At 40.5% G+C, this 13,007-nt stretch overlaps 1 protein-coding gene across 2 annotated transcripts; it reads left to right on the top strand.

Annotated features, from left to right (window-relative positions):
• Positions 1 to 4,594: 4,594 nt before the first annotated feature.
• On the top strand, positions 4,595 to 10,609 carry utp18 (UTP18 small subunit processome component). Of its 2 annotated transcripts, none has more exons than XM_050068427.1 (13): positions 4,595 to 4,985; positions 5,473 to 5,609; positions 5,821 to 5,916; positions 5,992 to 6,071; positions 6,357 to 6,472; positions 6,813 to 6,938; positions 7,032 to 7,206; positions 7,973 to 8,073; positions 8,820 to 8,910; positions 9,106 to 9,229; positions 9,536 to 9,710; positions 9,805 to 9,947; positions 10,169 to 10,609. In XM_050068427.1, the coding sequence occupies exons 1-13, from the start codon at positions 4,764 to 4,766 to the stop codon at positions 10,191 to 10,193; spliced, it is 1,611 nt and encodes a 536-aa protein (XP_049924384.1). In that variant the 5' UTR covers positions 4,595 to 4,763; the 3' UTR covers positions 10,194 to 10,609. The 2 variants fall into 2 exon arrangements, with proteins under 2 accessions (XP_049924384.1, XP_049924382.1); XM_050068425.1 differs by having other exon boundaries at positions 5,470 to 5,609.
• The last annotated feature ends 2,398 nt before the right edge of the window (positions 10,610 to 13,007 follow it).

Raw genomic sequence — 13,007 nt, 5'->3', positions numbered from 1 at the left:
CCCCCCCCCTCCCTCCGTCCCTCCATCCTTCCTTCCTTCCTTCCTTCCTTCCTTGTGTCCTCTAACTACAAACTGAACTTGTTGCATGTCGTCTTTACTTTGTGTTTCATCAGCACGACGGCACCTCCAGTTTCTACATGCAGTGTTGAATAATTACCCAGAATTCAAAATGTTTTTGTTCAGATTCGACGTGTCGACAGTTTCATGAGACGATCTCGGATGTCACGCCGAAGCTCCAACTCTGTGAGGAAAAAATATTGTGATGTTTTAAGAAAATTATGAACGATGTTAAAAGATGTGACGTTCAGAATTCTACAACTAAAATGTGAAAAAGTTTCATTTGTTGAGAATCAGAAAGGAAAAACTCCCGGTGATGACGATGTGACGGGAACGTGGAAATATTGGGAATTTCTGGAGTTTGGAGAAACAAGTTTGAATTTAAGGAAATAAGGACAAAATTTTACAAAAGTCGAAGGAACGAACAAAAAAGTTTTTTTATCGTTAAGTAAAAAAACAGTATCATGAGAATAAAGTTGTATTTTACGATTAAAGGCCACAATGGGTTTTAAACTGCGACAGGAAGTCCTGAGTCTCAGATTTGTTCTTGTCACAGCAGCTCTGATATAATCTGTCCTTCAGTGTTTCCTCTGCAGCGCCTCACATTTCAATTTTGGGGTAAAGTTGTAATTTTACAGAAACAAAGTGAAAAGTTACGATTTTCTGACAAAAGTCAGTATTTGGAGATTCAACTCAATTGACCTATGGCTAAGCCCCGCCCCCCTCCACTCACCTGGACAAACTATCAACACTCAGTGACCGGCGCTATGGCAGGTGTCACAGTACACGGCATTTCACAGGAGGCAGTTGATGATTTTTGGAGACATAACGATCAGATGTCATTGAGAAGTAACCAAAAGGGCCTAAACTACGCATTGGAGGGATATATTCATCATTTTATTGTTGAGAAGGTCGATGAAAAGCTTAAATTACAAGCCAAAATTTACAGGTCACAGTGTACGCTTGTGAACCGCATCTGGTTGCCGTCACCATCAAAGACAACAAGTTAAAGTGCCACTGAAGTTAAGGTTTTTGGCTCAGAATATGAGAAAAGGATAACGGCCTTTTTACCATCTTTACCAAGAGTGTCTCTCCGTTAGTTTGGTGCTACAGTATTTACACTGAATCATTCAGCATAACGTTTGCCAACCTTTGTTATCTCTGCCATTACAGATAAGTTAATGAAGCTAAGCTCCAGAAGTTAACGTTAGCTTAACTAGAGCCCTTTGGACAACAGCTAACAATGATGTACGATCACCAAAGTACAAAACTAGAACAAAATAGGCTAATGAACTCCCAGCAAACAAGGTGACATGATGAACAACGCAGCTAGGAGCTAACGTTAGGCTAACTTTAGCTAACGTTAGCTAGAGATGTTAAAGATAACTTTATATTTCTTTCCAGCAAAGTGACAATATGTTGCCTCAAACACAATGTTGACTTACCTTAGAACAGATGTAGACATCATTGTTAATCTTATTCACGTTGAGTTGATGTTGTGGTCTAACGTTACCACACAACTTTATCCAAAGGAGACACTTTTCTCGGTTGAGATGTGGTTTAAAGTGTAAAAAATACACCTGGTCGCCCAGCCTCTCAGGATACCTTGTGTCAGAGTTGCATGTACCCCATGCACACCGTTTGACCATTTTTAAACTTCAAATCTCAGAAAAAGCTCATAAAACCGAACAAACTGACTTTCTGTAATGCATTTCAATGGACGTCCAGGCAGAGAATGTCCCAGTGTATGGGAATGGCTATACGCACTGTGATTGGCTCATCGCGTTTGAGGGCGGGGCTTAGCCATAGGTCAATTACGTTAGAAATATGTTGTAAAATAATTAAAATAAAGTTGTAAAGTTAAAGTGGTTAAAACATTTCTGAAGGCGTCCTCAGCATAATGGGACTTTTTTAAAATATAAAATTCATCTCATAACATTAAGATCTGACTCTGAAACTTGCTTCTTGATTTTACGATATTTTCACTTTGCTCATAACATTAAAACTCGTCCTTTAATATTGTGATTGTTTTCTCATAACACGTCTTTATTCTCATGATATTAACTCGACATCAATCGATAAATTTACGACTTTATTCCCAAAATGTTGACGAGTTTTTAATAATTTTATTTTCCGTCCTCTAATCGTCTTAATGAATCTGACGCAGGTGTCATTAATGAGTTCACCTGTCCTCTCTCAGTGCCACACGACCACAGGTTTTATAGTTTTTAATTGTTTAACAGTTGAATTCATGTTTTTATTTGAATTGTGACTTTTTTCTGTTTTGTTGATAAAAAGAAGATTCCAGGTGAAATAAAATCAGAGAGCCTCGTTAATGTAATGAAGTGAATATTTTATGATCTCTGTGGAGTTTCAGTCGCAGTTAAATATGAGTCACCTCTGACGTTCACTCATTCACCTCCAGTCCTCTCTCACTCTTTCACATTCACTGCTGCCTGTCAGCTCTGTGGGGCCAAGTGTTACTGATTGGTGCGGCTTCTTTTCAGATTTGTATCACAGTAAAGACACGTACAAACCTGAGAACATGAAAAATTAAATTTCAAATAGAGGGGGAAAAAAACATGCAAAAATACATTTTAAAAAAACTGGTTGAATTCTTTAGGGAAACAAAAAAAACTGATTTTCTTGGTGAATTTAGATTTTTTTGAAAAAATATGAAACTTCTCTGAAATGATTAAAGATCAATGATGTATTAATGTTTTATTATGTTTCCGTGGTAACTCAAAGTTACGACCGGCTCTCGCACATTAAAACTTCATTTCATCCTATTGTTCATTTTTTTCTCTTTGAATTCTGACTTCATGTTGTGACTTTTGCTGAAAATCATATTGTGATTGAACTTTAAAAAAAATTGAGGTAACCAGACTCCATTTTGAAATCTGCTAACTTTGTGTTCTCCGGGTTTTGAGCAAAGAACTCGTGTCTGAGAACGGTTAAGAGGCGACGGGAGTGTAAGGCTGATGAAGAGTTGTTGTAGCTCTTCTTCTGTTTTGTGCGTGAGAGGTGACAAAGCATTTTGAACTGCAACAGGAAGTCCCTCCCCTCCACTTCCTGTTGGCCTTACGAACAGTTTGCTGTAAATCTTGTTGAGTCATAAACTGTAAAAAGTTATTAACAAACAGAAACATGTTACTGATGATTGAGTGAGGACAGACTGTAGCGCTAACTGTAGTGACCATCGTAGCTTTAGATTCAAACTGGGACTGATGGTTTGTTTTGATCCCAGATTAACAGCATGCTCTCGCTAACTGGTCTTACTGGTCTCTGTAATTTAACTGCAGCTGTCTGAAATAAACTCTGGATCATTTTCTGATTCTCTCCAGTTTCCTCTCGTCTCAAGTTTCAAAAATGATGATGATGTTTACCTTTTTGTTTGTTTATTGTTTAGTCTTTGATCTCTCAGATTTCATTTGGAGCAAAAACAGTCTGACAGTTTAACCAGAAAACAGCAGCATGAATTAATTTCTAACGAACAGAAGTCCGTTCACTCATGGAGCACAGCTCAGATCATCAGATACTGAAGGTCTCGACAGCCAGACGACAGATAATAAAGATTTAAACACAAAATGCTTTTGACAATGATGATGATGATGATGATAGAAAGAATCAATGAAGGTAAGAAAATAAAAAGTGGTGTAGAAACCAGTCGTGTCTTCATGATGACTTCTTTTTTTTTTTTTTAAATATTAATATCATGAGGAGCAACAGTGAACAATGACAAAATAATAAGGAAACAATGACTAATAATAATAAAACTACACTTTTTAAAGTATTTAAAAAACAAAACAGGACAACAAACAAAATGGATCATTAGTTCACAGTTGATTTTTTTTTTCAAAATGATGTTTTCTTACATTGATAAACGTTCTCTAAATAAGGTAACCAACAATAGTCCATACTTTATATTCATTTTTATTTGTATTTAGTGTTTTGTTTTAGTTTTTTAAGTGTTTTGTATTTTTTTTTTTAATATTTTGTATCATGTTTTAATAGTATTTAGTATTTAAATTGGTATAATTTATTTAGTTTTATTAGTGTTTTATATTAGTTTTTATCGTTTTTATTTATGTATTTTTTTATTACTACTTTGTATCATTTGTCTTTTTTATTGTTTTTATTAGTATTTTGTATCATGTTTTAATAGTATTTAGTATTTATATATTTAGTTTTATTAGTATTTTATAGTAGTTTTTATATTTTTTATTTATATATGTATTATTTTGTATTTTTATTACTATTTTGTATCATTTGTCTTTTATTAGTAATTTTGTCAGTTTTTATTAATATTTTTTGTCTGTGTTTTGTATCTTTTTTGTTTTTTATTGTTTTTTATTAGTATTTTACTGAGTTTAAGTATTTTTTGTATTTTTAATCAGTATTTTGTATTTTGGGGAGAATATTTTTGTAATAAGTTTTCGTAAGTATTTTGTGTATTATTAAGTATTATGAACTTTCCATTATTTGTGCCTTAACTGTCAGTGAACGCTAGGGGCAGGCTTTTATCATTTCCGGGTTCAGAGGTCAGGTTTCCGGAAGCACATGAAGGAAAACACTGGTGTCCACCACATGTGGAAACATGAGCAGTAGATGAATTAAATAAGTTTAACTTTATGTCTCGTGTTTCTGCTGACAGCGTGAATCTGTAGTTTTCTGACAGGACCTTTGGTTTAGTTTGAAGAAGAAACATGGCGGACATGGACGTCATCAAGCTGCCGGAGACGGAGCCGAGAGAACCGGCCAAGAAGAAGAGGACTCGACCACCGAAGTTTGACCCCGAGGAAGAGGAGCAGAAGCGGCAGAAGAACGTGAAGAGGCTGGCGGTGCTGGGGGAGAAGGACAGCTCGGTGAAGCTGCTGGAGGAGCTGGTGTTTGGGGCGGAGGACGAGCTGGTGGAGAGACTGGTAGAGGTAACGTGTCACCAGACCCCGGTCAGAAACGTGATGATTTAACGTTCTCCTAGTGCTGGGCTGAAATAACCGTGTCTGAGAGCAACGTGTGATAGCTGCTAATGAGGTTCAGATATTTCTGAAGAATTCGGCTCATTAATTATCTGCCTGCATCACTTCACTGCACTTCACTGAGATGTCCACAACATGTTGTCTTGTGCTGCTCTAAACCAGAGTTCATTCAAAAAACTGCTCATTTTACCGTCTCTCGTTAATGAGCTTCATCCTTGTGCCTGATCACAAAATATGATGAATATAATGATTGTCACTTTGTTTATGGTAAATCTGGCTCACTGGTTATTATCAGCTAACAAACCTCACTGTGTCACAACCTGTCACTCCAGGCTAATTAAAACTAATATAAATGACTAATAGAAACTGATACATTTATAGAAACCACTAATAAAAAGACAGGCTACCCATCATGCCTCATGTCTCCATGCAGCAGGACGAGGAGCAGACTGAAACCTTATTGGTGGAGGACAAAGACGATGAGTCCGGTGAATCGGAGGATGAGGCTCGTACACAGCTCCAGCCGGCCAGAAAAGCTGCCTGGGTGGACGAGGATGACGAGCTGGATGAAGAGTAAGTGCTGCTGAGTGTCGTCTTGTGTTGTCACCAGTCGGCGAGTCATCAGGCTGTTGGTGTCAGGCTCACACAGCTGAGTGCGTTTGTGACTACACGTTTACGAATGTGTGAGGATCAACATGTTCCTGTCATGACACTGTATTAATGATGATGATGATGATGATGATGATGATGGTCTTTCAGGGGTTTATTGTGTTGAATGTTTCAGGGTGGACATGAAGCATCGTTACCGCAGTGACCTGATCAGAGGAGAGGCTGAGTCCACCATGTCCAAACAGAAAGTACAGCAGAGGATGAGAGAGCAGTGAGCACACACACACACACACACACACACACACACACAGAGCTGTACACATATTTACCTGCTGGTGTGTTTCAGGTTTCAAAAGTCAATGGGAGGAACTCCGTCATGGGCAGAGAGCGGCGTGAAGAAGAAGAAGAAGAAGAAGAAGAAGAGAGGTAGAAACACAGTAACACTTCCTCTTCCTCCAGAACCTGCTCATTAAATGTAGTTTTCTTTCAGCACACTACACTTGCTCGCTGTCAGACTTCATTCTTAAAGCAGCTGACTTTCATGTTGTCATGGTTACGGGCGATGCTCTTGTGTCTGGGAACAGAATATTATAACTTTAAAGAAACGACAGTGAGAAGGAAACGTTTCTTTCTTCCTGTCTTTTTTAATATTTGTAGAAAAATAAATGAATTGTTGGTAAAAACAAAACTTGTCTTTCTGTGTTCCTGCAGCTGATGATGATGATGATGAGGAGGAGGAGGAAGACGAAGACGAAGATGATGAGCTGTTGAGGAGGACCGGAAACTTTGTGGCGTCGTCAGACAGTCTGCCCAGAGGCATCCTGAGGGTCAGAAACATCAGAGTCTTCATTAATGTCGTGATAAATAACATTTCATTTCTTGAGTGACAGCGAGCTGCTGATGTTGTTTACAGAGCAGCTGAATGTTTGTTTACCTCAGTCAGATTTGTTGTTGTCCTTGTTTGTAGCTGTTATTTGTTTTTATTCAGTCACTGAGAACAAAAACATTTTGTTTCTTTTTGTGAAATATATTCTGATTTAGATTTTTAAATCCTGATTTGTCATCTGTATATTCCTGCGCTGGTCACATGATCACATGTGACCACGTGACCATGGACCCGTCCTGTTGTATCAGTCATTTGTTTACATTTAATCCTTCTCGTCTCAGATGAAGAAATGTCTTCATGCTAACAGCGCCCGTCCTTCAGAGGACAGACTGACCACCGTCCAGTTCCACCCCTCTGCTCAGGTTGTCATGACAGCCGGCCTCGACCAATCAGTGTCCCTCTTCCAGGTACAGACAGCCAATCAGCTCTCTCTAACGTCAGACAGGAAAGGGGACGCGGAGTCAGGTGGGCATTGTTGATGTGTGTCTTTGGTCCTGCAGGTGGATGGAAAGACGAACCCAAAGATCCAGAGCATCCACCTGGAGAGGTTCCCCATCCACAAAGCTCAGTTCAGCCAGGACGGACAGACGGTGATAGCCACCAGCCTGAAGAACAAGATGTTCTACCTGTACGACATGATGGAGGGCCGGGTCACACCTGTCCACACTGTCAGAGGTGAGGTTATTGTCAGAGGTGAGGTCACTGTCAGACGTGAGGTTACTGTCAGAGGTGAGGTCAGTGTCAGAGGTGAGGTTAGTGTCAGAGGTCAGTGTCAGAGGTGAGGTCAGTGTCAGAGGTGATGTTACTGTCAGAGGTGAGGTCAGTGTCAGAGGTGAGGTTACTGTCAGAGGTGAGGTCAGTGTCAGAGGTGAGGTTACTGTCAGATGTGAGGTCAGTGTCAGACGTGAGGTCAGTGTCAGAGGTGAGGTTACTGTCAGATGTGAGGTCAGTGTCAGACGTGAGGTCAGTGTCAGAGGTGAGGTTACTGTCAGATGTGAGGTCAGTGTCAGACGTGAGGTCAGTGTCAGAGGTGAGGTTACTGTCAGATGTGAGGTCAGTGTCAGACGTGAGGTCAGTGTCAGAGGTGAGGTTACTGTCAGAGGTGAGGTTACTGTCAGAGGTGAGGTCAGTGTCAGAGGTGAGGTTACTGTCAGACGTGAGGTCAGTGTCAGACGTGAGGTCAGTGTCAGAGGTGAGGTTACTGTCATAGGTGAGGTCAGTGTCATAGGTGAGGTCAGTGTCAGAGGTGAGGTCACTGTCAGAGGTGAGGTCAGTGTCAGAGGTGAGGTTACTGTCAGAGGTGAGGTCAGTGTCAGAGGTGAGGTTACTGTCAGACGTGAGGTCATTGTCAGAGGTGAGGTTACTGTCAGACGTGAGGTCAGTGTCAGAGGTGAGGTTAAGGTCAAGTTAAGGTCAACGTGTCGACTGTGTTTGTGTTCAGGTCTGAATGAAGCCAGAGTGAAGGAGTTCTCTGTGTGTCCTGAAGGAGGCGCTCTGCTCCTCACTGGGACCAACGGATACCTGCACCTCCTCACGCTCCAGGTGATTCCTCCTCCTTCTCTTTTCCTTTTCCTGCTGTTTATTTGTTTCAGCGTTTTGACAGTTTTTTCTCTGTGATGATGTCACAGCCTCGTCGTCTCTCTGACCTGATGATGAGTCACATTAAAAACACTCAGAATCTGAGTGAATTAGTAAAAATAAATAAATACAATTAGAATCAAGTCAAATCTAAAATAGAAAATAACATACCTACAATAAAATTAATTTAAAAAAAATACAAATAAATAAATAAAATTAAAAGATATAAAATTACTAGCTAAAATTTAAAACAAGATAAAAATAAAGCCTGATTCCCTCTGCAGTTCATCTTTTAAATTCTCTTTCAATAAATTTTATATTGTATAGTCAGTTAACTTTTTTATTATTTTCAGATTATTCCACTGAACTCTTCTGCATATTTTTTTATTTTGGATTTTTTATTTATTATTCTTCTGTTATTGTGTGTTCTCATGTGTGTTCACAGCAAAGGAAGTACACGTGAATAAAAAAGCATTTTGTGTTTCCAGACAGAAACATTCCCGTCAGTGTGGAAACAATATGATCATATGATTATGACACATGATCGTATGCTGTAAAGCCCTGTGAGGCAAATTGTGATTTGTGATATTGGGCTTTATAAATAAAATTGATTGATTGATTGATTGATTGATTATTTAACATTTAATTAAATAGATATTTAAAAAAATACTAATAACTTAACAAGTGTGTGTGTGTGTGTGTGTGTTCAGACGAAGGAGGTGGTTCGCAGTATGAAGATAAACGGTGATGTCAGCGGCGTTGCTTTCTCTCACGATGGCAGCAAAGTGTTCGCCCAGTCAGGTGAGTTCAGGGCAGTGGCGGCTGCTGGTCTCTCAAACAGTGGAGGCTCACTTTAAGTTGTTGTCTCAGAGCAATCGCCCCTGGTTCAGGGAGTGTGTGACATCACACATGGACATCCTGTCAGTCATATGATTAAACTGTGTGTGTGTGTGTGTGTGTGTGTGTGTGTGTGTGTGTGTGTGCGCGTGCGCGCAGAGGACGGGGAGGTGTATGTGTGGGACATGCGCAGCAGTCGGTGTGTTAACAGGTTCACAGATGAAGGCTGTGTGAAGGGGACGTCCATCGCTGCCTCGCGGAACGGACAGTACCTGGCCTGCGGGTAAGACACGCCCACATATAATCTTGTCCCCCTCCATTAGGGTCAGAGCGACTCTGACAGACAGAGACGGTTCAGACTTTACATGTCTGTCATGAAGTGTTTTATTTCTTTCAGGTCAGTCTGAAACATTTTAATAAATCTGTCTGTGTGAACTGAACGCAGCCTGATTTTAAATCACAGCCTGATTTTAAAAACGGAGCCTGATTTTAAATCACAGCCTGATTTTAAAACCGCATCCTGATTTTCAGAGGATTTATTATTGTTGGTGTATCTGATGTGTAGTAACATTGATCGTCTCTGTCGCAGCTCTCAGTCGGGCGTGGTTAACGTGTACTCCCAGGACGCGTGCCTAAAGTCAGCCAATCCCAAACCTCTGAAGGCTGTGATGAACCTGCTGACCTCAGCCACCTCTTTGACCTTTAACCCCTCATCTGAGATCCTGGCCATCGCCTCCCGAGTCGAGGACGAGGCCACACGACTGGTAAGACGGTGGTGGTGATGATGATGATGATGATGATGATGATGATGACAGCTGGACATTAACCTGTGTCTGTCCCCTGGTTGTGTCCCCTCAGGTCCACCTGCCCAGCCTCACTGTCTTCTCCAACTTCCCCGTCTCTAAGAGGAAGTTCGTTTATCGTGCCAGCTGCCTCGACTTCTCCCCTCACAGCGGCTTCTTCTCATTGGCTAACAACAAAGGACACGCCCCTCTCTTCAGGTCAGACAGCCAATCAGCTCCTCCTTTTGTTTGTCTTTACATCAAGTCATTTTTGTCTCAAGTCCTGTTTCTGTTTTGAGTTGTTTTTATTTCTTCTTCTTTGTCTCATCATAATTATTATTACTATTATTATTATCATCATTATGACAGTCAGTGATGAGAGGCCTTCAGTCCCTTCAGTGCTGCATGAAACATGACATAGAACGTCTGTCTGTGTTCAGGTTGCTTCATTACAAAGACTTCTGAGGAAGAACTCGAGGCTGAAACATCTCGAGTCTCTGCGGCTCAGCTCCGACCTGCTCAAAGGACCAAATCAAGTTTCACAGCTGATTCCTGTCAGATCATTTTCTAAATCATCACGTCACATCTCTGAGGTTTCATCCTTTAACACAGCAGCAGGGAAACATTTCAAACTCCAGACATAAAGTTTTAAATCTGGAAGGTGAGTTTAGTAGAAATGAAGAGAAGTCAACAGTCAGTCTAAGAACTGACGGATGATTTGGGAAAAGAGACAGAGGGTTGACAGGATATTTAATTCTTGGGGCTGAAACATGAAAACTTCCTGTCAAGTGACGGGACTGAGAGGTTGTTCGTAGGAAAGAGTGGAGACATGTTTGTTTTTATTCTCTGTATGATGTGATTGTATAAAAGAACTGAAACACTTCAACATGTGTGTATGTGTTTTTTACTCACAACCGTAAATACTGAGAATGAAAACAGGAAACACCTGAAAACTCATCTTTTAGATCAGCCTTTAATGTTTTCTGTTTATTCCTTTATCTGTATCAAAGTGTCCTTTGGTGAGATGAAAGATTCTTATCAATAAAATGTGTTATGCTTCATCTAAAGACAAAAAAAAATCTCCACCTTTAACAGTGTGAAGTCTGATTTATGTGTTGTATCTTGTTAGCAAACAGGCTAATCACCACAGGTCTCAATTATAAAACTGTGTGTGGAAGCTAAATTGAAGCTAATTGTTAAAGGTCCCACAGTGTCAAAGTCAGATCTCCACGTCTTTTTACTATAACTCAGGTACAGGTGAGACATGAACACATAGAAAGTATTAAAACCTTCAGTCCACAGAAAAACATGCTTCTGTCAGCTCTCTGATTTATTTTAGTTTCAGTTTGACTTTAGATGCGAGGACACATCGTGCCATGTCTCTCATTATTATAACTGACAATGTTGGATTTTTTTGCTGATATCTGATAATGTGATAATTACTGACTTTTCATCAATAAAAGCCTTAAAGTTGTGAATCTGTCTGATGAACATGTTAAACTAATTTCCAGGGCATCGGTGGCTTAGTGGTAGAGCAGACGCCCCATGTGCAAGGCTGTTGCCGCAGCGGCCCGGGTTCGACTCCAGCCTGTGGCCCTTTGCTGCATGTCACTCCCTCTCTCTCTCCCCCTTTCACACCTGTCTGGCCTATCAATTAAAGGCTAAAATGCCCCCCCAAAATATCTTTAAACTAATTTCCTGTGTCGAGGAGTGACGACCCCAACCCCCGCTGAATCTCGCTCATTCGGCAGCCCCTCATCTGACTGATCAAACTACAAACATGGCTGACAGAAAAACCAGGGGCACAAAACCCCCTCAGTTAAGATTTTCCTTAAAGTCCATGTTAAGGCTTTCTTAAAATGAAATCAGTCTTTTCCTTCAGGTTTCCTTAAAATGTTCACTGAAATATTTATGGTTTTCTCCTTATCCTGGTCTCATACTTAAAGAATCCCTTAAGGTTAATTACACCATTGCACAGAAGGCTTTAAGTGTCACAATGTAGTATTTACCACAGTAAAATCTTTCAATGCAGGAAATACCTTAACATTTTTACTTAACTAAGGAAACCTTCCAAGGGATTCTGTGCAACACCCTTAAGTACATCCCTCAGCTTAGGAAAAATTAAGTCTTAAGTGTCATACTTAAGGAGAAAACCTAATTTTAGTTTTGTGTAAGTAGCTCCTGATCATGTAACAGAGTTTCAGTCAGACGAGGACACTTCACCGTCAAACTAAAGATGACACCTTCAGATATGTTTGAGGAAAAACATCACCTCTTCCTGTACGACATACAACGAGCAGAGCGCGTGAAGAGACAGACACACACTGACAGCACGTGAAGAGACTTACAGAAAACAGACAGACAGATGGACAGAGAGACGGTCTACCTGGACATGGATCACCGGTTGGTGCTGGTGCTGATGCTGTGGAGCTCAGGTAGGCCTCTGCTTTAAAGAGGATGTGTTAAATATTTGTAACAGAGAACCAACTGCTCACATGCCAGGTGTTTATTCTCTACCTCCAGTCAGTTATTGATCTGTTATTAACATCTGATCAGTTAATGTATACTCAGTGATCATCTCAGATGGATCAATAAGTAGGTGTGCGTCACTGAAACCGTGGGCATGACTCAAAGCAAATAGATTCACACCTTCAAATCCATTTCTTTTATTTTCGGACTTTATTTTTTATTGTTTTGATAAGAACAGAACAGACAAAACAAGGGACAACAGATTTTTGACATAGTGTAAAACAAAACAAATAAAAAGAAGCAGGAAAACAGTATCAGGGTGTTATGGCCTCCATACAAACACAGAAATCATGGCTCTTTTGTGCAAAGGTGTAATTTATCAAGGCTAGGATACGCCACAAAATCATCTGGATTAAACTCCATAGCCAAAACACAGTGCACAAAAACCGATCGCAAAAATCTCGCCGAGTTAAAAAGGACAAAGGACGGGCTGAAGAAAAAAAAAACCCTGGCACAGCACACACGGGGAAAAAAAAAAAAACGGCACAGACCACCGCACGACCAAAGTGGCGTCCAAAACGTGTGCACGTTTGGGGCGGCTGTGGCTCAGAGGTAGAGCGGGTCGTCCACCAATCGAAAGATCAGTGGTTCGATCCCGGGCTTCTCCAGGCTGCATGTCGAAGTATCCTTGAGCAAGATACTGAACCCCAAATTGCTCCCGATGGTTGTTCCATCGGTGTGTGAGTGTGTTAAAAACTGAGTAGCAGGTGGCACCTTGTACGGTAGCCTCGGCCACCAGTGTATGAATGT

Source organism: Epinephelus moara, chromosome 18 (genome assembly GCF_006386435.1).
Source record: "Epinephelus moara isolate mb chromosome 18, YSFRI_EMoa_1.0, whole genome shotgun sequence".
NCBI classification, from domain to species: domain Eukaryota; kingdom Metazoa; phylum Chordata; class Actinopteri; order Perciformes; family Serranidae; genus Epinephelus; species Epinephelus moara.
Note: the sequence above shows the minus strand (reverse complement) of the source record. Positions and strands in the feature narration are given on the sequence as shown.

What these genes read in the sequence shown, in the direction of transcription:
- utp18 (XM_050068425.1), top strand. Translation starts at nt 4,764, where the DNA reads ATGGCGGACATGGACGTCATCAAGCTGCCGGAGACGGAGCCGAGAGAA. An exon ending in CAGCAGAGGATGAGAGAGCA is followed by an intron (nt 5,917 to 5,991) that starts GTGAGCACACAC and finishes GGTGTGTTTCAG; the next exon opens with GTTTCAAAAGTCAATGGGAG. An exon ending in ACCTGTCCACACTGTCAGAG is followed by an intron (nt 7,207 to 7,972) that starts GTGAGGTTATTG and finishes GTTTGTGTTCAG; the next exon opens with GTCTGAATGAAGCCAGAGTG.